At 38.0% G+C, this 23,628-nt stretch overlaps 4 protein-coding genes across 7 annotated transcripts; 2 read left to right on the forward strand and 2 right to left on the reverse strand.

Annotated features, from left to right (window-relative positions):
* Positions 1–873: 873 nt before the first annotated feature.
* LOC130950304 (uncharacterized) lies at positions 874–1,663 on the reverse strand. Its single transcript, XM_057878813.1, has 2 exons — positions 1,016–1,663; positions 874–945 (listed from the first exon to the last, which is right to left on the reverse strand). The coding sequence occupies exons 1-2, from the start codon at positions 1,661–1,663 to the stop codon at positions 874–876; spliced, it is 720 nt and encodes a 239-aa protein (XP_057734796.1).
* Positions 1,664–7,968: 6,305 nt separating this feature from the next.
* LOC130950305 (uncharacterized) lies at positions 7,969–10,329 on the forward strand. Its single transcript, XM_057878814.1, has one exon. The coding sequence runs from the start codon at positions 7,969–7,971 to the stop codon at positions 10,327–10,329; it is 2,361 nt and encodes a 786-aa protein (XP_057734797.1).
* Positions 10,330–10,338: 9 nt separating this feature from the next.
* LOC130950306 (uncharacterized) lies at positions 10,339–12,678 on the forward strand. The gene has a single exon (XM_057878815.1). It carries the CDS (start codon positions 10,339–10,341, stop codon positions 12,676–12,678), a length of 2,340 nt encoding a protein of 779 aa, XP_057734798.1.
* A 6,821-nt stretch (positions 12,679–19,499) lies between these two features.
* On the reverse strand, positions 19,500–23,083 carry LOC130947946 (prefoldin subunit 5-like). Of its 4 annotated transcripts, none has more exons than XM_057876659.1 (4): positions 22,664–23,083; positions 21,710–21,787; positions 21,386–21,480; positions 19,500–19,792 (listed from the first exon to the last, which is right to left on the reverse strand). In XM_057876659.1, exons 1-3 carry the CDS (start codon positions 22,967–22,969, stop codon positions 21,394–21,396), a joined length of 471 nt encoding a protein of 156 aa, XP_057732642.1. In that variant the 5' UTR covers positions 22,970–23,083; the 3' UTR covers positions 19,500–19,792; positions 21,386–21,393. The 4 variants fall into 4 exon arrangements, with proteins under 4 accessions (XP_057732642.1, XP_057732640.1, XP_057732639.1 ...); XM_057876657.1 differs by having other exon boundaries at positions 19,502–19,741; XM_057876656.1 differs by having other exon boundaries at positions 19,503–19,787.
* Between the last annotated feature and the right edge of the window lie 545 nt (positions 23,084–23,628).

A 23,628-nucleotide genomic window follows, 5' to 3' on the forward strand; every position in this document is an offset into this window, starting at 1 on the left:
TCATTTTGTACTAATAGTTAGAAGTGGAAGACAAATCTTTCATAAAGAGTGGAACATTATTGGATCTAAAAAAATTGGTGGGATAAATCATGGGCTGATGAAGATTATGGTAAAATTGGCCATAAATCTTTTCTGCATGAAATTATTGTAGATGAAAATCCGGTCAAGTAAAAGATGTACTCATTTTTCAAAGTTTTTTTTGTACTTTATAGAATATTCAAAATGAGAGTAGAATGATTTTAGAATAACTATCTTAAAATTCTCTTGTTATTTTTTGTTTTTTATTCGTTATCACATAAACTATCTAAAAGATTGGACGTGACTTTTTTTTTCTAAGGCTTATTAGATACTATTATCTAGATTATTTTTTTATTAATTTAATATTAATGTAATTAATTATAATAAGAGTACATAAAAAGTACTTCAGATTAACTATAATTTTTTTTAATTTTTGATTTTTTTTCATTTAAAAATTTTAAAATAAAAAGAACCGATTTTAAATGTGAATCATTTTAAAAATTTTTAATAAATAAAAACAAAAAACTAAAAAAATATTTTGTGCTTAAATTTAATTAACATACTCGTTCATTGTATGTGCTTAAATCAAAATGAAGCCATATAATATAAATAAATAAATAAACAAAAAATTATAAATTGAAAAGGAACTGAGAAAAAAAATTAGAAACAAACCAATAATATTTCATAGACTTCAAACTCTAAAAGACAATGGCATCCTAAAACTAAAAACATAGTCTTAACATTTTAAGCAAAACTAACAAGAAACATAAATATTTCACAACTAAAACAAATAACGCTAGTAAAGTAGAAATTAAAGCTACTACAAATATAAATGCTTAAGATCCAAAATTATATTCATGAATCTAAGAAAACCCTTGTGAGAACCATGCCGGACTCTTCCATACATGTCTTGAGTATCTTTAAGCCCTGTAATAGACAAATACAGATAATTATGACTTATGAGTATTATTAATTAAAGGCAATAGAATAGAGATACCTCATTGATGCCGAGTTGAACAACAGTGTCTTTCAATATCCCAACATTCTTGACGTTGAACTGCTTATTAAGCATGTTGATGCTGGATATGGCGGACATGGGTTGAATGAGAAGATCATCCATGATCATGTAAGTTGTTACTTCTTTCACAAACCCATTATTGTTGTTATTACTCTGACTGGCCGCCGTGGCCGCCCTACCCTTGAAATAGGTGGTCATTTCCTTCGACATATAATAGGTCGTACAAGTGGGACAACGAGAGTAACACACATCTGATATAGTGTTGCAATTGCTATTGGTGCACCCGTACAGCTTTGGCGTTATCATTCCAGAAGCTGAAGGGAGGAGGCCGGAGATGGAAGGTGAAGAGCCAAGAATGGTTGGACTTAGGAGAAGATCCTTAGATAGGTTTGGTTGCATGTAAATATGGTTGAGGTTTTCAACGCTAGAGTAGAGATTGCCTAAGCAACCAACGGCATCTTCCTTGGTTAAAAGCTTGACGACGGTAGCAAGTGGCAACTGAAGCAAGGTAAAGAGGAAATCCACCACTTCCTTAGAAGCTTCTGCAAACAGCACCTTCTTAGCCTTTGTGTCTATCAGAAGCTTCATACTCAAATTATTAGTTTTAGTGGATGTCTTAGTCGTCATGCCTCAAAGACAGATAAAAATCTGAATGTTGAAGGGATATATATAGAGATGGAGGGAAGTTGGAAAGGGTTTGATGCATGCATGCATGCGCCTCGAGAGTCCACATACACCACTTACCTTTCCAATACCACTAATACTTATCTCAACTCTTACAAAATATCTTCAACATAATTGTTGTGTAATTTAATTCTACATATTTCAAAATACATACATGTATTAAGAAAATATAAAGAGTTCATGTATCCTTAATATTATTAAAAAAAATAAAAAATTTAAATTTTTAATAAATTTATTTTATATTTATTAAATAAAAATATTTAAAATTTTTTATTAATAATAAATTTATTACCTGTCTTAAAAATACATATTAACTAAACCTAAACATAAATACTTACATATATATCCATATCCTTGAAACATTCATTCACGCACAAAATAGTGATTAGAAATTGTGAGGTTTGTAGATGAAATTATTATATATTATGGGAATGATTTTTCTCTATTGTTAAAAAAATTTTAGAGTGTAAAGTGTAATCTTTAATTTTTTATTATTTTTTTATATTTATTTTTTATCACACTTATAAAATTAATAGTAGGAGATCACATTTTATTCCTTCTATTATTAAAAAAAAATTGAGAGTATTCATTTTCTAATATATATCTATATATTCTAGAGGAACATGCTTGTCAACGCCATCCTTGACTGCAGAGAGGCCTTCAATAGCCTTAAGCCCTGTTTAACAAAAATACTTTGGTTTAAAAAGAAGAAAAAGTTAATGAAAATTTTTTACAATGTGTACAATAAACATTTAAAAAATATTAGAGATATAACCATTAGTATTACATTTTTTTATCAGGTTAAGCTTTTGGTATGAGTAGCTTTATGATATAGTATTTAGATCATTGCCTCCCTAGGTACTCTAAAAAGAATAAACAACAATAACGATATGATTGAGCTAATGTAAAAACATTAGACCCAGTACAACGATGATAAAATGGATATGAAAAATTTATTGAATGATTATTAATTGATGAATAAAGAATGAATGAGAATTTCATGACTTTACAATGTAGATACCTTTTATATAATACACTTAATTGCATTAATTAAAAGAGAGAATTAACCTATTCTAACAAATTTTGTTTTCAACAGAATAACAATAACAAAATTTTTATTTATTAGCTAACTTCCTTTTCACTATTTATTTCTTTGACTCTAATATTCCCCACAAACTTAATAGGACTTTAGAAGTCACTTTAAGTTTGAACTTGCATCTATTAAAGAGATTAATGGAAAGAGCTTTGGTAAAAATATCTGCTATTTTATCAACTGAACCAATATGAACAACATTTAAAAGTCTTTGATTTATTCTTTCTCGAACGAAATGCAGATTCAGGCATTCAGCTCAAAGTGTTTTTGTCCTGCTGTGAAGAATTGGATTGGCTGCTAATAAAACAGCACTCATATTATCACAATATAGAGTTGGAAGTGATGGCAATTGAACATGTAACTCCTGTAGCAGATTTTGAATTCATATTATTAGTTGGGAATCCACCTCAACCAAGCCTTTATGCCCATTCAATAAACCAGTGCTAGAATGAAATATCAGTCCCTGATCCATTGTGCCAGTCAAGTACCTCAATATTCCTTTAACACATTTTCAATGAGATGTTAGAGGCTGTTGCATATATTGGCATACTTTAATTTATTAATAGAAAATAAAATCTCTGGGCGAGTTAAAGTGACATATTGGAGGAACCAGCTATAGATCTATATAGGGTGCGATTGTCGAAGAAATCATTCCTATGTTTAGATAGTTTAACACTGGTAATCATTGGAGTAGAGACTCTTTTAGAATCGTTCATGCCAACCATTTTAAGAAAATCTAATCATTATTACCTTATTGAAAATCTGGGAGCTGCTTCATAAACATCAATTCATTAAGATCACTATTCAAGAACGCATTATTAAAGTCGAATTGGCGAATTTACCAATCAAATTTCAAAGCAATAGTTAAAACAATTCTAATTGTGGAGGGTTTGATCACAGGTGCAAAAACCTGGTCAATAGTTATAACAATTCTCAACTCTTCTTGCATAACACTATGCCAATGGGGTGATTGTAAGTCTTGGTTAATATTTGTAGGAATATTTTGAGTTAAATCAATGGTAGGTACAGCATTGGCAGCAAGAAAACGTGATTTGCTAGCTTTGGCTCTTGATTGCATACAGGAGTGGGTGGAGCAATGTCAAATTGAATTTCAAGACCAGAGATAGGTATATTAACCGGATGCGAAGTAGAAGGAGGCTGAGATGTATTAACAGTGTTTAGAGGAATAGGACTTTTGAGTGAAGTGTGTGTGTAAAGAACAGATTCAATATTAATTGAAGGAGATATATTAGTGGTGATGGGAATAGAAGGATAAGTAGAGGCTTGTGTAGAGGGTGTAGTTGATGGGGTTTGAGGTAATTTAACATTGCAGGGTAGAGTAGTATTGAGAAAAGAAAATGTAAGATTGGTGTGAGGGAATTGTGGGAAAGGGGTGTTAGGAGGAGCATTAGCAAAAAGAGTGGAATAAGGGAATTTGGTCTCATCAAATTTAACATGACGAGTAATGATGATTTTTTCTGATTTAGTGAGACATTTGTAGCCTTTGTGATTGGATGCATATACCCAAGAAATACTGATAATTCTGATTTAAAATCAAACTTGTTTTGAGAATAAGGCTTGAGACATGGGTAGCAAGCACAACCAAATACTCTTAGAAAGGAGTAATCTGGTTTGTGGTGATACAGTCTTTCATATGGAGAGATGTTTTCAGTAGTAATAGAGGGCAAACGATTAATGATGAAGGTGGCTGAAAGGAAGGCATCATTCCAATTAAGTAAGGGAAGAGAAGCCTTAGCTAACATAGCAAGACCAGTTTCAGTAACATGGCGATGCTTCCTTTCAACACGAGCATTTTGTTGATGCGTGTATGGACATGAAAATCTATGAGTAATTTCATGCTCAATAAGATATTGGGTGAAGGGCTTTGAAAGAAACTCCCTTCCATGATCAGTTTGGAAGGTTTTGATCTTGAAACCTGTATGCTTTTCAATCATTGCTTTAAACTGTAAGAAGGCACTAAAGGTTTGAAATTTAGAGTGTAAAAGATAAATGCCTGTATAACGGGTATAGCCATGTACAAAAGAGACATAGTAGTTAAATCCATTATATGATGTAATAGGGGCTGGTCCCCATAAATCAGAATACACCATGTCAAGAGGAGCATGAAAGTTAAATGAATCAAGATTAAAAGGCAAATAGTGCATCTTAGCCATGCAACAGAATTCACAAACACTTTTTTTATTGATAGTAGATGCTAAATTGACATTATATGTTTTCAATACAGAATGAACAATTTTGAGTGCACAATGCCCAAGCCTATTGTGCCATAAAGTGTAAGAATCAAAAGAGGCAATAAAAACTTTAGGTTGTACATGAAGGAAATTTAAAACAAATTGATCTTTGTGTCTAGGTAATCTTGAGACAGCAACTCTATTAAACTCATATATGCCTTTCTTAGGAGTTCCTTGAAGAAGAATCTCCTTGGTAGCCTGGATTTTGACAAAGCAAATGTTAGCATAGAATTCAAAGAAACAGTTATTGTCAGCACAAAAGTTTTGAAAACTTATTAAATTTTGAGCAATGTCATGAGAATGTAAAAGCTGATGAAGAAGAAATTTTTGTTGAGTATCAAGATTCACCAAATAAGATTAACAAAAATGTGCTATAGAAGTACCTATACCATTACCTAGCATGATCTATTCAGCCCGTTATATTCAGAGGCAGCAATGAAGTTGCTTGGATCAGAAATCAATCATGGAGTGGCAAGGTAAGCTCTAGGTGTGTCAGGGAGCCAAATTGCCATTGTGTTGTGATTGAAGCATGTTAGTGGAAGGTTGCTGGAAATTTTGATCGAATATATGAAAGCAATTAAAAACAATATGGCCTGTCCTTCCACAGAGTTGGCAAACTGGTCTTGAATTCATATTATTAAATCTTCCACCTCTATAGAACCTTCCCCCTCTACCTCTTTTCCATTAGAATTTGTTCTTGATGATGCACGACCAAATTGTGATGGAGCTTGAGTGAATTTGCTTGACACGATCCAAAATCTGGTTTCTAAATCTTTCAAACATGTCCTCATGAGCCAGCAAGAGTTTTTCTGCCTCAATTAGTGTAATAGTGTCTGATTTGGTCATGACAGAAGAGATGTAGATAGCATATTCTTCAGAAAGTCCATCAGTTATGGCAGTGATGTGGTTTTCTAAAGACAAAGTGTAACCTATTGCAGCTAAAGAATCTACAACCTTTCTGATTTTGTTCAAGTACTCAGCAGCAGATGTACCTTTCTTCTTGATGGATTTGAGTTGTGCCTTCAATTATTGAACTTTGATCTTGGAGATTTTAGAGAAATAATCTTGAATCTTGAACCAAACTTAGTGTGCAAAACTACAATCTAGCATAAGGTTATTAGGTGAGTTCTACCCAATCCCCTATAAATCAATATGTAAATTACCCTTTATGACGTGGCACATTTTAATTGGATGTTTAATTTTAATTTGAGTTAATTTAACCCAATAAGAGTTAACATCTTAATTAAAGTAGGGTCATTTTATAATTAAATATTTTTTTAAGATGGATGAGTGAAGAACATTTTTTTCTTTCTACTGTTTCTTTCTACTCAAATTCGTTCCTGCTAAGCATTAGTTTCGCCTTTTTAATTTTTTTCATTTTAGTTATTTTAAAAAATTTATACATGTATTTGAGTGGGACGCAATTTATGCATCTTCAATGATAGATTTTCGGTTAAACAAATTTTATAGGACAGAACTAGATATTTGGGCTCTATAAGGTGTAAAAACTGGCATCTTTTTAGAATACTTTCTTGCTTAGTTATATTATGAGATCAAAAGATTATAATTCACTAGTTGCTTTTTCTTTTCTCTTTATTTTTTTCCTTTTGTAAGACTATATTAATGATACATTTCTTTCCAAGTCTGATATAATTTCTTATTATGGTGGTTTTGGAACAGTGTGAACATGCATGACCAAACGAACAAAAAAAAGATAAAATTGAATTTTTTTAAATTTTTTTTGTGTGACTAAATTGTTTTTTAACTGTGATTGCATATACATATACATGTAGTTGGTGGAATTAATATTCGAAGTGACTCTTAAAATTTATTTTAAAATTTAAATTAGCTTTTAAAAATTTTAATTATCTTAATTTAATTAATTTAAATTTTGAATTTTTAACTCATTTTAGCTCCACAAAATGTTAAATTAGAAAATGGTTGTTAATATATATATATATATATATATATATATATATATATATATATATATGTTACAGATCCGGCCCACGAATCCCGGACCCGTGACCGAGCCCAAACCCGGTTTCTCGGGCCAACCCGTTTCGTCTTTCTAGAAAGGCCCTGAACCGGCCCCTAGAGTCCTAACTAACTTTCGAATTCAAACGCTCCTCTTATCTTAGCCAGATAAGATAAGGATAAGATAACCATCATCACCTATAAATAAGAGGACCTAAGTCCCCTCAGGTATTCATTCATTCCTCACACTTTCTACCTCTTAGATCCATCCTGACTTGAGCGTCGGAGTGTCTTTGCAGGTACCTCCCCCCCTCTCCATCTGGGCAATCCAAACATCCGGTTCAACCCGCAGGTTCCCGATCCTCTTCCTAGATCATATCAGAAGCTTTCTGTACATTGGCGCCGTCTGTGGGGACCTGCGATAGCCGAAACAGATGGAGGGTATCTTGGACGAAAATCCATCAAGCCAAGACAACTCCAGACCACGTCATCCAACCCCAGAGCAACAGGAGGTCATGAACCAAGCCCGGATGGCCAGCACCATCCACCGCACAAACGAGCACATAATCGCAGATCCACAACACCCTGAGAAAGCAAGGGACAAAGCGACACAGATCATTCAGGATCTCTGCCTCCGAGTCTAGGAACTTGAAGGTAAACTGACCGACAAAGGAAAATACGCCAACGAACACGGAAGCCAGGCGACGTCTAGGCCACGATCCTACCGCGGAAGGTCGCCAACCCGGCAACATGATAGAAGAAACGATCGTAGCACCTCGCGCAACCACCGACACGAGAGGTCGCCAGAACGGCGACACAGCAAAAAACACCACCGCAGCGCATCCCACGATTTGAACCGTCAGCACGATTCGGACGAGGACCCGAGACAACGACACACCAAACGCACAAGAAACGACCACATCATAATGGGAGCCACGCCCTTCACAGAGAGAATCTTAAGAGCAAAACTCCCCAGAGGCTTCGACAAACCCACTGACATGAAGTACGACGGAACTAAAGACCCTCAAGAGCACCTAACGGCTTTTGAGGCCAGAATGAACTTGGAAGGAGCATCCGACGCGGTCCGATGCAGAGCCTTCCCAGTAACCCTTGCCGGACCAGCGATCAAATGGTTCAACGCTCTCCCGAACGGATCCATAACCAGCTTCCACGACATCACAAGAAAATTCATGGCACAGTTCACAACCCGAATCACCAAAGCCAAACACCCCATCAGCTTGTTAGGGGTCACACAGAAGCAAGAAGAATCCACAAGAAAATACCTCGACCGCTTTAACGACGAATGCCTGACGGTCGACGGCCTCACGGACTCCGTTGCCAGCCTCTGCCTAACTAACGGGCTCATGAATGAAGACTTCCGCAAACATCTCACCACTAAACCAGTATGGACCATGCACGAAATCCAGAACGTCGCCAAAGATTACATCAACGACGAGGAAGTCAGCCAGGTCGTCGCTGCCAACAAACGGCAGCACGTCACGACCCAACACGGAAACCCGACTCCCCGTCATAACCCACCACCCAGAGAGAACCAACGAGACCACGTTAAACCGACTCACCGACCACCAAGAGTCGGAAAATTCTCCAATTACACCCCCCTAATAGCACCAATTACTGAGATATACCACCAAATAGCAGACCGAGGTGTCATCCCCAAAGCCCGACCACTCAAAGAAAGGACAGGAGGAAACAAAGCCCTCTACTGCGATTACCACCAAGGATACGGCCACAAAACACAAGATTGTTTCGACCTTAAGGACGCTCTCGAGCAGGCCATACGAGATGGCAAACTCCCAGAGTTCGTCAAATTCATCAGAGAACCAAGGCGCGCCGACAGAGACAAGTCACCAGAAAGAGAAGGACGCAACCCGAGAACACAAAAGCCGCCCCCCAGGGAAAACCCTGAGGAGGATCCGACCATCATAGTGAACGTCATCACGGGCAAGGACGTATCGAATAAATCAAAGCTAACAATGAAAAAAGACCTCAAAATAATGGCCGTCAGGCACCACGACCCAGTCGCCATAGCCGACAGCACGATAACCTTTTTGCCGGAAGACTGCCAACACGGCACCTCGGCCGAAGACGCCCCCTTCGTCATATCAGCCCGAATCGGAACAGGGCTAGTAAGAAGAATACTGGTGGACACTGGCGCCGACTCTAACATCCTCTTCCGGGGAGCTTTCGACAAACTCGGGCTCCGCAACGACAACCTCCAAACGCACCGCCACGGCGTCACGGGCCTCGGAGACAACTTCCTCAAACCAGACGGCTCGGTTACCCTTCCCATCACCATAGGAACAAGCAATCAGAGAAAGACAATCTTATCCGAATTTGTAGTCCTGAAAGACTCCACAGCCTACAACGTCATCCTCGGGAGAAAAACGATCAACGACTTCTCTGCAGTCATCTTCACCAAATACCTCCTCATGAAGTTCAGGGCCGAGGACGGCACCATCGGAACCATTCACGGAGACCGGAAAGTCGCAGCCGAATGCGACAACATCAGCTTAGCCCTAAGGAAAAAATCTCGGGACGCCGCCGGAATATTCCTCGCCGACCTAGACGCACGACTAGACGACCAACCTAGACCGGAACCAGAAGGAGACATGGAAAAACTACAGATAGGGCCAACCAAAGAAGAATACACCTTCATCAACAGAAACCTCCCATACGACCTCAAAGAAGAACTCTCCCAACTTTTAAAGCAAAACAGAGACCTGTTCGCATTCACACCAGCCGATATGCCGGGAATAAGCCCCGACCTTATGTCTCACCATCTGGCAGTAGACCCCCTAGCAAAACCAGTGGCACAAAGAAGACGGAAAATGTCACCAGACCGAGCCGCCGAGGTCCAAAAACAGGTGAAAGCCCTACTCGAAGCCAACTTCATCCGAGAACTCCCTTATACGACCTGGCTGGCTAACGTCGTACTAGTAAGAAAATCTAACGGGAAATGGCGAATGTGCGTCGACTACACGGATCTCAACAAAGTATGCCCAAAGGACGCCTTCCCCCTACCAAACATCGACGGGCTAGTGGACGCGGCATCCGGCCACCGATACCTCAGCTTCATGGACGCATATTCCGGCTACAACCAGATCCCGATGCACCGACCAGACGAAGAAAAAACAGCATTCATCACCCCGAACGGAACCTACTGCTATAGAGTAATGCCCTTCGGCTTAAAAAACGCCAGAGCCACCTACCAGCGACTTGTTAACAAGATATTTCGCAACCTATCCGGAAACAAAATAGAGGTCTAAATTGATGATATGCTCGCCAAGACGGAATCCGGTGAGCAACTAACCGACGACCTCAAGGAAATAATGAACACCCTGCGAAAACACCAAATGCGACTCAACCCAACAAAATGTGCCTTCGGAATGGAAGCAGGAAAATTCCTCGGCTTCATGATCACGCAACGCGGAGTTGAGGCAAATCTAGAAAAATGCCGTGCCGTCCTTGAGATGACAAGTCCCAAAAACCTCAAAGAAATCCAAAAACTCACCGGCCGACTAACCGCGCTGTCCCGGTTCCTCGGAGCATCGGCCCAAAAGGCAATCCCTTTTTTCAAACTTATGAAGAAAGGAACCCCCTTCAAATGGGAGATAGAATGCGAAGAAGCTTTCCAACACTTCAAAAGGGTTCTGGCGGAACCTCCAATCCTCGCAAAACCCCAAACAAGGGAAACACTATACCTATACCTCTCCATAACAGAAGAAGCAATCGCAGCAGCACTCGTCCGGGAAAACGAGAAAAAAGAACAAAAACCCATATACTTCATAAGCAAAGTCCTACAGGACACAGAAGCCCGCTATTCACGCTTAGAAAAGCTAGCTTTCGCACTCCTCTCGGCATCCCGACGGTTACGACAATACTTCCAAGCCCATCCCATAACAGTCCGAACCGACCAAGCAGTCAAACAGGTATTACAAAAACCCGACCTAGCAGGAAGAATGCTAGCGTGGTCCATCGAATTATCCCAATTCCAGATCAGGTTCGAACCCCGAAACGCCATCAAAGCGCAGGCCTTGGCCGACTTCATCGCTGAGATGACCCCGATTAAACTCACACCCGAACCGTGGAAACTGCACGTCGACGGCTCATCAAACTCCACTCACGGAGGCGCCGGAATTATACTCGAAAATCAAAACGGGATCATAATTGAACAATCAATACGATACGACTTTCCAGTATCGAACAACCAAGCAGAATACGAGGCCCTCTTAGCAGGCTTAACCCTAGCCCGGGAAGTCGACGCAAAGGTACTTGAAGTAAACACCGATTCCCAGGTAGTATGCTCCCAAATAAACGGAAGCTACCAAACCCGGGACCCCCTACTCCAACAATATCTCAATAAAGTAAGTGAATTAAAAGGAGAATTCGAAAACGTCACCATACAACACGTCCCCAGAGAGCGAAACGCCAGAGCGGACCTGCTCTCCAAGCTAGCCAGTACGAAGTCGGGACACGGCAACAGATCATTAATCCAGGAGGTCGTTAAGTCGCCTTCCGTTTCGACAATAATCAACGCACATCTAACATCCTCAAACCGGGAATCTTGGACATACCCTATCTTACAATACCTCCTCAACGGAACCCTACCACCAGACCCAAAAGAGGAGAGGCGAATAAAAAGAGAAGCCGCCAACTACACCATCATAGCAGGACAATTATACAAACGCGGATTCTCGCAGCCACTACTTAAATGTGTCGAAACCGGGAACACGGAGTACATACTCCGCGAGATCCACGAAGGCTGCTGCGGTCACCATATCGGAGGAAAAACGCTAGCTCAAAAAATCATCAGGGCCGGCTACTTTTGGCCCACGATCATTCGAGATTCCATACAATTAACAAAGAGCTGCGACAAATGCCAAAGGCATGCCAATATCCACCAAGCTGCCCCACACCAACTCAGCATTATATCGGCAGAACGGCCATTCGGCAGTTGGGGAATCGACCTCGTCGGGCCCTTCCCCACGGCACCCGGCCAACTCAGATATCTCATCGTCGCCATAGACTACTACACCAAATGGATTGAAGCCGAGCCCCTGGCCTCCATAACAGCAACCCAATGTCGAAAATTCGTCTGGCGACAGATCATCACCCGATTCGGAATCCCCGAAGTCATCATCTCAGACAACGGAACCCAGTTCACCGACAAAAAATTCAGAGAACTCCTAGAAGGACTGCACATATCCCATCGCTTCAGCTCGGTAGAACATCCCCAAACAAACGGACAGGTGGAATCCGCCAACAAAATAATCGTTAAAGGACTCAAGAAGCGACTCGACGAAGCCAAGGGACTATGGGCAGATGAGTTGGGATCAGTCCTATGGTCGTACCGAACAACACTCCAAACGAGCACGGGAGAAACGCCCTTCCGATTAACATACGGCGTAGAAGCAGTCATCCCAGTGGAAATCGGGGACTCCAGCCCCAGAAAAACCGTGGGAGGTAACGACGAAGAAGCAGAACGAGACCTCGTGGACGAAGAAAGGAGCATAGCTCACGTCAAAGAATTAGCACTCAAACAAAGAATCAGCCTAAGGTACAATCACGGCGTTATCCGACGAGAATTTGCGGACAACGACCTCGTCCTACGATGAAACGATATCGGTCCCCCGACCCCAGGAGAAGGAAAGCTCGCCCCCAACTGGGAAGGACCATACAGAATCAAGGCCGTAATTGGAAAAGGAGCATATAAACTCGAACGACTAGACGGCAGCGAAATACCAAGAACTTGGAACGCAGCCAACTTACGAAGATACTACACTTAAATCACCCTTTATCTTTCTTTTATTACCCCTTATTTTCCTTTTATTTTGTCTAATTTTGTCTTTTGGAAACTCGGGTACTCTTTCCCTCACGAAGGGTTTTAACGAGGCCCAACTATTCACATAAAATTTTTTACAAGTTATTTCCACTCCATCTCCATTACAAGTCATTACCGTTTCTCAAACACGGAACGAAGACACGGCCATCACTGGAGGACTGATCACCCCCCAGGCCGAACACACGGATATCCAAAAAACCGACCAAACGAACGGTTACAATAAAACAAAACGCTCGAATACAAAAGGCCCGAACGGCCGAATAAACGCCACAAACGGATCATACAAAAGACCCAAAAACGGCCGAAAAATACCATTCAAAACAAAGTCGCGGCCCTTGAGCCACTAGCAAATTCAAACAAAAGTTTAGAACTAAGTTACAGAAAAACTACTCAATATCAACAATCCGACCATCACGGACGGCCTTAAACGCTCCCATCACGGACACATCCACACCAGGGGCCAACACCAGAACCTGCGCCTTCATCGTCTCCTCAGTAGCAGCGACGGCATCACGAGCATCAGCCAACAGAGCCGACTTCTCCTTCTTCAGAGCTTCGACCTCAGCCTTCAGAGTTTCCGACTCAGCGAGAAGCACGGCAGCTTGAGAACTCGCATCTGAGGCACGCTTTCGCTCCTCCGCCAATTGAGAAAGAAGCGAAGTCTCAATACCGGCAAGTCGGAGAATTTCCTCCCCGGCATCCTCTGAAGACTTCACCGCTTTCTCCTTTGCGGTATTGGCAGCCTCAAGCTCCTCCGTTAACTTGGTCACATCAGCCTGGGCCTGCCGAAGCTTCTTTTCCAACAAGCCCACTTGGGCCATCACGGGCTCAGCCTTCCGAACAACCACGGCAGAGCGAAGAAGGGCACGATAAACCGACTCAGCCTGGAACGAGACGTCACAGCCATCAAAAAACGACTCCGTTCCGGGCATTAAGTGCTGATCAATAAAGCCCGAAGCATCGAAACGTCGATCCATCACACTAGAAATCAAGCCCTCTTCCTCAAAAGTCTCACTACCCGGCTCCTCCGTCCTACCCCTCTTCCGAGAAGCCTCGGTAGCCGTCAGCACAACGACCTCAGGCGACCCGGGAGGAACTTCAACGCCAGTAGGCACCCCCGAAGGAACCACCTCCTGAGGAATAGCCTGAGAATCTGCGGCCGGGGTCGGAACAGGAGTAGAAGGAGACGACGACCCCTCCTCCCGAACCAACGCTGCCTTCAACCTCGCCAAAGTAGTCAGCCCGCCAGCCATCTCAACTAAAAGAAAACCAAGAGAAGAGTCAAAAAAAAAAAAAAGGGTGGAACACACCAATATACGTCCGACAGGCCTCGGGATCCCCCATAACGTCTCGAGGATTCAACGGACGTTCGCCAAACAAATGCCACAAAACTTTGGCAATATCCTTATCCTCCCGAGACAAATCATCATAGAAGATCTTAGTCAAGACCGACGGCCCGGCACCAAAATTCCAATACGTCGGAAACCGACGCTCGCCCTCCAAGGTAAGCCAAAACGGGTGGTGCCCCCAAACGGGACGCACCTTAAAATATTCCCATTTAAACCCGTGAAATGAATCCTCAAACAACCCGAAGATCCGGCGATGAGGCTGAGCACGGAAAGACATGTATCCTTTCTTATGCTTCCCCTCCTTAGTCGGAAGAGTACACAAGAAAAGAAAAAGGAAAACGGGAACCGAAGCCGGAAGATCAAGATACTGGCACACCAACTCAAAACACCGAACGGCTGCCCAGCTGTTCGGGTGAAGCTGAGACGGCGCCACGGAACACCGACTAAGTAAACCCTGAACAAATGACGAGAATGGGAATCGCACACCAAGCCGAGTAAACATGGATTCATAAACCCACATCCAGTCCGGCACGGTGGGTGAATGGAGGTTCAAATAGCAAACGCGCTCATCGGCATCAGGGAGCACGAGCTCGTACCGCCCCTCCTCTTCACCACCACCACAAATCGCCCCTTGATCGCGGAGCCGTTGGAGATCACCCTCCGTCATCCGCGACGGAACACCCCATACATCGCTGGTCACCCAACCATAGCGATTGGGAACACCCCGGGAAGGGGCTACTGGGGCACCCACACTCTCATTCCTCCGACGCTGCATACCTAAAACAAGGGAGGAGCACCACCATCAGCCTACCAACTCCACACAGTATCAAAAGATAAAAACCTAAACACCACTACCAAACCCAAACACCATGACCCACCACTACAATCAAGGTAAAAAACGGCGGTGCTCAGCCCCTTCCCCAAACTCAACAAAGACACCAAACACAGCAAACAAAATGGAAAAAGAAGCAGGTAGAACAAACACACAGCAAAAACAGAACAGGCATGCACAAACAAGTATGAAAGGAAAAAGCAAAAAATACCAACCTGATGAATTAAAAGGAAGCTTGAAAGAAAACAGGAAAATAAGAAGAAGCAGAGCGGCACCAGGAAGCAAAAACCACCAAGGAGTTTTTTCAGAAAATGAAGAGTTCCTTTTGAAAAGAAAAAACGAACGAGGGAAATAAAAACCGAAGCGAAACGGTTTCAAAAAGAAGAGCAAAAAGACACAACTAACCCTGGGCTCAATAAAAACAAACGGGGGCAAAAGAGAGAAAATCCCCCCCACAATAAATGCCCCCTTCGGAAAAGCAAACTAATCAATTACGCCTCAAAGGACTCAAACAGGCGCAGCAGGCACGGAAAGGTCACGTCAAAATCAAAAAACGGTCAAGACGAATCTTTTACCAAACAAAATCGAGAAACCGACCTCGTCGCCAAATGAACACTCAGCACCGGAGACAATAAGAGACGTCTCAAACTCTTAGCGACAAACCGACCTTACTCGCTCTCCCGCTACGGGGGCAACTGTTACGGATCCGGCCCACGAATCCCGGACCCGTGACCGAGCCCAAATCCGGTTTCTCGGGCCAACCCGTTTCGTCTCTCTAGAAAGGCCCTGAACCGACCCCTAGAGTCCTAACTAACTTTCGAATTCAAACGCTCCTCTTATCTTAGCCAGATAAGATAAGGATAAGATAACCACCATCACCTATAAATAAGAGGACCTAAATCCCCTCAGGTATTCATTCATTCCTCACACTTTCTACCTCTTAGATCCATCCTGACTTGAGCGTCGGAGTGTCTTTGCAGGTACCTCCCCCCCTCTCCATCTGGGCAATCCAAACATCCGGTTCAACCCGCAGGTTTCCGATCCTCTTCCTAGATCATATCAGAAGCTTTCTGTACAATATATATATATATATATATATATATATATATATATATATATATATATATATATATTACAATTAATTGAAATTTGTGTATTCAAATAATGCATGCTTATATTATAGATAATTTTGCCAACTAATATATAAAAGTAAAAGGTTTGATGCTTTAAGGTGTGGCACCACTTCATAATGCAAGGCACGTAATTAGAGAATCTTGATGTGCGTTATTAATATTAAGAACTATTAATAATAGACCTTTTCTATTATTATTATTATTATTATTATTATTATTATTATTATTATTATTATCTAATTGATATCAAATTAATTGGATCACTATTAATATGTGCACTAATTATTTATTAATAAAATTATTGCATATGAATAAAAATTAGAATAATATCAATTAATATAATTAAAATGATTAAAAATATTTACGATTAATAATTAATTTAATAATATATTAAATATTAATTTTATATAATTATAATAAAAATATTTTTTAAATTAATATAACCATATATTATTTATTAAATATTAATTATAATATAATTATAATAAATTCATTTGGGAAGAAAAAAGAGAGAACCAGAAATTGATGTTTGTTGGATGTTATGTGAACTCAGTCCAATAGTAAGATTTATTGGATTTATTACTTTGGTCGCAAAACAACTTTGCCAAGTATGGGATATGGCTGAGGCATGGGATGTAGTGATAAAGATGTTTATCTCAACCCCGTTTAAATACCAAAAAAAAAAAGATGTTTATCTCAAATGAAGCCACAATAAGTTTAAATCCTAGTGTAATTGCTAGCATAGTATGTGCGTGTATGACCAAGAAAAAATCATGGGTTATGCTTTCATATTTTCAGAGTTTTGGGTCAATACACTAATTATTCAAAATAAATATGATTATAAAGTATAAAGGGGAACTACAAAAGATCTCATCAACCACTCAAAATTCATGAAATTAAACGTAAAGATGCATAAATAATAAAAGACAAACACATACATCCTAAAACAAAGAACCGCAGTCTTAACATTAATTTTAAGCAAAGCCAACAAAAATCAAAGGAAACTATATATTAATTTATATGCTTAAGATCCGAATGCATCAAGATAAGAAAACGGTTGTGAGAACCATCTGGGACTCTATGGATGCCTTGAGTAGCTTTAAGCCCTGTAACATAAAGAAAAAGAATAGATATATAGCAGTATAATTTAAAGTTGGAATAGGTTGAAATGAGATGAGTGTAAGAGAGATACCTCTTCCATGCCAAGTTGAACAACGGTTTCTTTCAAGACAGCAACATCCTTGACATTGAACTGATTAAGTATGGTGATGCCAGATATGGTTGACATGGGCTGAATGAGAAGATTATCCATGATCATGTATGTTATTACTTCTTTCACAAACCCATTATTATTGCTGTCATTAGATGCCGCCGTGGCCGTGGAATTCACTTCCCTCGTCATACGCCCACTACTACACGAGTCACACCTAGAATTGTACGCACTTGTTACAGTGCTGCTACTGCAATTATAACCGGAACTCTTCGAGCACCTGTAGAGCTTTGGAGTTATCTGGGAGTGGCTTATAGCAGCTGATGAAGGGAGGAGGCCGGAGATAGCAGGTGCATTGATCAGAATGGTTGGATTAAGGATAAGATCCTTAGATAGGTTTGGTTGCCAGTAAACATGGTTGAGGTTTTCAACGCTGGAATAAAGATTCCCCAAGCAACCAACCACGGCTTCCTTGGTTAAAAGCTTGATGACGGTAGCAAGTGGCTACTGAAGCAAGGTGAAGAGGAAGTCCACCACATCTTTAGAGGCTTCTGCAAATAGCACTTTCTTATTCTTTGAGTCTATCAGAAGCTTCAAACTCAAATTACTAGTATTAGTGTTGGAATCAGTCGTCATTGTGAGGGCGAATGTGAATGATAAGGGGAACCAAGGGTTATATATATATATAAGAGGGATTTTCTTGGTTGACGTGTGGAATGATGAAAAGTGGTTTCTTTCATTCTCGAAGAAAGTTAGATGAAGGTTAGTAAAGATGAGAACCAGGATTAAGAATAGTAGAGAGTTATTTCATTCTTTGTATGTAATTAGCATATTTTTAATTAATTGACTATAATTGATTATATCTTAAGTTGGTTTTTTAGTGTAATCTTATAAAAATTTACATTGATGCTTTTCATACTTATCTTTTTTCATGTGCAAGCATTATTAATGATGATTAATTTACTAGTAACTGATATTTTTTATTTAGATAATAAATTAATTTCCGTTGTTAATATTCTATATAAAAAAATTAGACAGTAATCAAAATTTATTATATTTTTATTATTATTTAATTATTAATTTAATTTTTTTAATTTGATAATTTAATAATATATTTTATATTATATTTTTAAATATTAATGATAAATTAATAATAAAAAATAATAAATTCTGTGACTTACGCTTATGCTGAATCCGATATTTCTCGATATCCGTGCAGGTGTGAATATTGCCCCGTGCACTCTCCTAGAAGCACTAAGAACAACCCGTAATGGGTTTGTGAAAGAAGCGGTGAGTTATTTGGTGATGGATGACTTGATCATTCACCCAATTTCTACCATATCCAGTATCACCTTGCTTAATCGGTTTTTTAATTGCAGTCAGATATGCTTATGTATATAAAAACTATCCAAGTTATATCTTGGTTTAATTTGTACGGAGAATATTTTGTGGATTTAAATTAATGGTAATATTTTCTTAATGTTGTTAATAAATTTTTTTTGTAACATTTATTAGAATATTGTTTTAGAAGATCTATCAATATCTTTTGAAGTGTTAGTAAAAAAATTTATTGTAACATTTTTTAAGTGTTACATAAAATATCTATTGTAATATTTTTGAAGTATTATAAAAAATAATCTATAATAATATTTTTGTAAGTGTTATAAAAAATATTTATTATAATATTTTTTTATATGTTACTATAAATAATCTATCATAATATTTTTTATAATATTGTTATAGAATATTTTTTGTAATACTTATACTAAATATGCCCATTATTAAATATTTAGAAGAATGTTAATAAAAATTGTTAATAACATAGAGTATATTTAATGTTTATTAAAATATTATTAATATACATATATAATATTTTAGATAAATTTTACCATATCTTTTTTGAAATGACATGTAAATTACCTTCTGTAATGTGTCATTTTATAATTGGATACTATTTTAACTATAGTTAGATCATTTTATAATTAAAAAATTATTTAAAAAAATAAATATATAATTTAATAAAATATTAAAAACTGCACCTCTACCTATTTCAATTCAGAATTATATTTTTCACATAAGAAAAAACAAGTGTAATTGAGATTAAACCAAATACTACTCTTTCTGCTCCACACAGCATCAACTTCAAATTCTATGAATGTTTGAACAAATTTAAGTGCCAGCAAAAATGTCTGCTTATGCTAATATGAACACACTGCCACATCCATTATTAAAGTAATTGGCTAGAAGCTTTTGAAAATGGTTTAATTTTCTTCTTCTTCATGATCAGAGTCTTCCGGAGGAGCCACATGCTTCTGCTTCGCCATGGAAACTCGGAGATTCAGGAGGAAAGATGTGAATCTACTCTTATTAAGTTAAATTAACTCAAGTTAAAAATAAGCATCCAATTATAATGTGTCACACCATGAAGGATAATTTACATATTATTCTAGGGAGGGTTGGGTAAATTTCACCAATATTTTAATATAATTTGATAAAAATTTTAAATGTTATTAGATGTCAAGTATATAGTATTAGGGTACAATCCATCGACTCTCTCTTCCAATAACCTTTTACGTTTTACAACTAAAACATAAAACCATTGTAAATTCCAACGGTTTATGAAAGAAGCATCATAAAGAGATCAGTTTGGGCATAAATCGTGTAACTTCCCATGGTTTTTGAGTACCTATATCTATACATAATTCCACAATTTTTGAGTATCTACGTATATATACATAACCTAGTTGGCTGCAACATATGAAAGACAAAAGCACTTCTGACACTCATTAAATTTTAAAAATATAAGATTCATGTACTCCTAATCATATTTACAATATTAATATGATTAAATATAATTTTTTAAAAAATAGTATAAACATAAAACTTGAGCTTATATATTTTTTATTCATAATTGAAAATTCACATTTATCATTTTTCATCTTTGTTTTAAATTTTCTCTAATAATAATAATAATAATAGACAAACAAATCAATATAATAAACGTACTAATAGCTCCCATCTTTTGATAGTAATAGTCTGATTCTTCAAATACCAATCACTTCTTGGTCACATTATCCTCTTATTTACTTTTATTTGATATTCCTAAAGATACGACAAACATGTAGTTCTATATTGTTTTAAGTGAAGATAGTATAACTAAGGAAGATATACAACATGCACAGAACTTTGACACATATCGAGCATCCAATGCAAAAATATTGACCAAGATAGTATAACTAACCTTTTTAGTCGATGTATATATAGGTACTCAAAATCCATGGAAGGTTACCACTGTTGGTCGATATATATATATATAGCTATTCAAAATCCGTGGAAGGTTATCACTATTTATACCCAAACTGATCTCTTCATAAACCGTGGGAGGTTACCACGGTTTACGCCTCCCAATGGTCACTTCATAATCTGTAGAAGGTTATCACGGTTTATGTTTATGATGCTTCTTTCATAAACTATTGGAGCTTACCACGGTTTATGTGTTAGTTGTAAAACGTGGAAGGTTACCACGGATTATATAAAAATGAATCAGGACATGCAAGTAACTAATTCTCAATTGTTGTAATTGAGTAAACTTTTTCTCCATTTATTTTAAATAGGTAAATTGCCCACAATTTTATGTTACTACAAGACTGAAGAATGACGGAATGATAAATTGATAACAGAGCAGAGTCATTTCCTAACCAAAGCGCTTAATAAAAAACCATTGCTAAATCCATCAATACTCTCAAAATTCCAAATTCTAATAGTAATCGTTTGACTTGATTTTCCAAACACAGTTCCGAATTCCAATCTTTCCAAGATAAATTTTGGAGGTATCTAACAAAAAGAGGAGTAATTTAATAAAAGGTTCAAACAACATATAACATCACTGACTCTAAAACCACTGATTTTGGTTTGCTATGGTACAATGACATGGAAGAAGTAATTGAAGTCCATACCTACTACTTTAGGATGATGTAGATGCTAATTGCTTCATCTTTGCCTGTAAAATAACCGCCATTTCGTCTGCAACATTTCTCTTTTTGGATGCAACCTGCAGTTTTGGATTATGCTGCTTTTCAGTTATAAATGGATAAGGCAAAACATACGATGCTAAACCTTTTTTTCATAAGAAATGTTACTTGAAACCACACTCCTAAAAAAAATCATGTTTAGAATAACCATAGAAATTACCATCAGCATCTAATCGGGAAAGCTTGCCTTAGAACAAGTAGTAAATACACATCTATCAAGTTTTAGAAGATGTGTAACAGAAAACTTACCTCAACAAGTTGATCGAAGTTTGACTTCAGTAGGTTGATTTTGCGCTCACAGTAATCTTTTCCTTCAGCCATCGTTTTCTGTTTTCAGCATGAAGGAAACAATTAATTTTTTTTTCTTTGAAAAGAAAGAGTACAACACAACAATGTAGAGCATAATTCAAGAGAAAATCAAACAAAGTAAAATAGGCTAGACCCTATAAATACAAAAAACTATTTCATCCAACACACAAACACGCACAAACCAGATAAAACAAACACCTTAAAAGTTTTCAACTCCACTATCATCTTCGACATTGCAAAGGAAACACTTACTTAACCATGGAAATATTGAACAGGATACAGAAAGGTTGTCTCTTATACTTTATTGTAAATGTGTAACTGTATAATGATTAAATGCACATATGGATACCTATCCAAGAATTGTGGTTTTTTTCCCCATATGTCACTATTGAATATCCTTGGTAGATTTTGGCAGGTATTACAACGAATCATATCACTTGAATACAAACTAGCACGCGCAAAACATTTAAGTTTCGTTGAATATGGAAAGTTACAGATAGAACACTACAAGAACTGTACTTAGCTCATCACTCAATTACATAACCCCCTGCATATGAAACCTAATATTTAGAAATTTTTTTTGTACCTCAAAAACTCATCATAGTTCTATCACTATGTATGCAAACAAGATAAACTGCATCTCTTTGGAGTTTCTGAAAACAAACGACAGTGGCAAAATACGCTAGTGGCTTGAAAGCAGTGCCATTGCTATCATAAAAGGTTAACATCAATTTTCAAAGGAGACGCCAAAACAACACAATTCCAACGATTATTACTGAATAAAATCGAAGGACGCAATTCGGATCATAAAAGCAATCTACAAACACAGAATTCGATTAATAGGTTTTGATATAAAGCTCAGAAGCTGAAGAGAAGAGAAAGAGGGGAGCGTACCTCGATGAAGTAACCGGTGCCGACGTCGACGAGGACTTTCTGAGAATCGTCGAGGGTTCCGGGAACGTAAAGGGAGGCGGTGAGGGGGACGAGCATCTTGGAGGCGTGAGGGCGGAGGGAGAGGTCGTTGAGAGCGGAGGAAGCGATCTCGAGGCGAGTGGTGGCAGTGCGGATGTTGGTGAGGGAGTCCTGAAGGAGGTTAACTTCGAGATCCGCCTGTTCCTTCAACGCCCTCAGCTGCTCAACACTCATCCTCTCCAGTGGAATCCCTCCTCCTCCGCCTCCGCCTCCCTTCGACGACGCCATCTCCGATGATTATCTCTCACTTCAGCTCAGCTCTGACTGACTCGCGCTTTCTTGGCAAACCCTCCCACGCGTGTGATTTCAAGTTGCAACAAAAGCCCAATACGCTACACTATTCCAAAACAAAGTCTTAATACATTCGCACAATTTGTACTTTAAACAAAGGATGTATTTATTTTTCAAGTTTTTTTTCTGTACTTTATAGAGTATTTGAAAGGAGAGTAGAATGATTTTAGAGTAATTATTATAAAACTTTTTTATTTTTTATTTTTTTATTCGTTATCACATAAAAGACTATTCCAAAGATTGGATGTAGCTTTTCCTTTAAGATTTACTAGATAATATTATTTAAATTATTTTTTATTAGTTTAATATTAATAATAATTAATTATAATAAGAGTACATAAAAAGTACTTTAGGTTAACCATAAAATATATTTTTTTTTATTTTTTATTTTTATTTATTTAAAATTTTTAAAATGGGAAGAACTAATTTCAAATGAGAATCATTTTAAAAATTTTAAATGAATAAAAACAAAAAATTTAAAAAATATTTTGTGTTTAAATTTAATTAACATACTCAGTTCATTAATATTGATAATTTATTGTATGTGCTTAAATCAAAATAAAGCCAGATAATATAAATAAATAAATAAACAAAAA

Source organism: Arachis stenosperma, chromosome 9, assembly GCF_014773155.1.
Source record: "Arachis stenosperma cultivar V10309 chromosome 9, arast.V10309.gnm1.PFL2, whole genome shotgun sequence".
In the NCBI taxonomy this organism is placed as follows: Eukaryota; Viridiplantae; Streptophyta; class Magnoliopsida; order Fabales; family Fabaceae; genus Arachis; species Arachis stenosperma.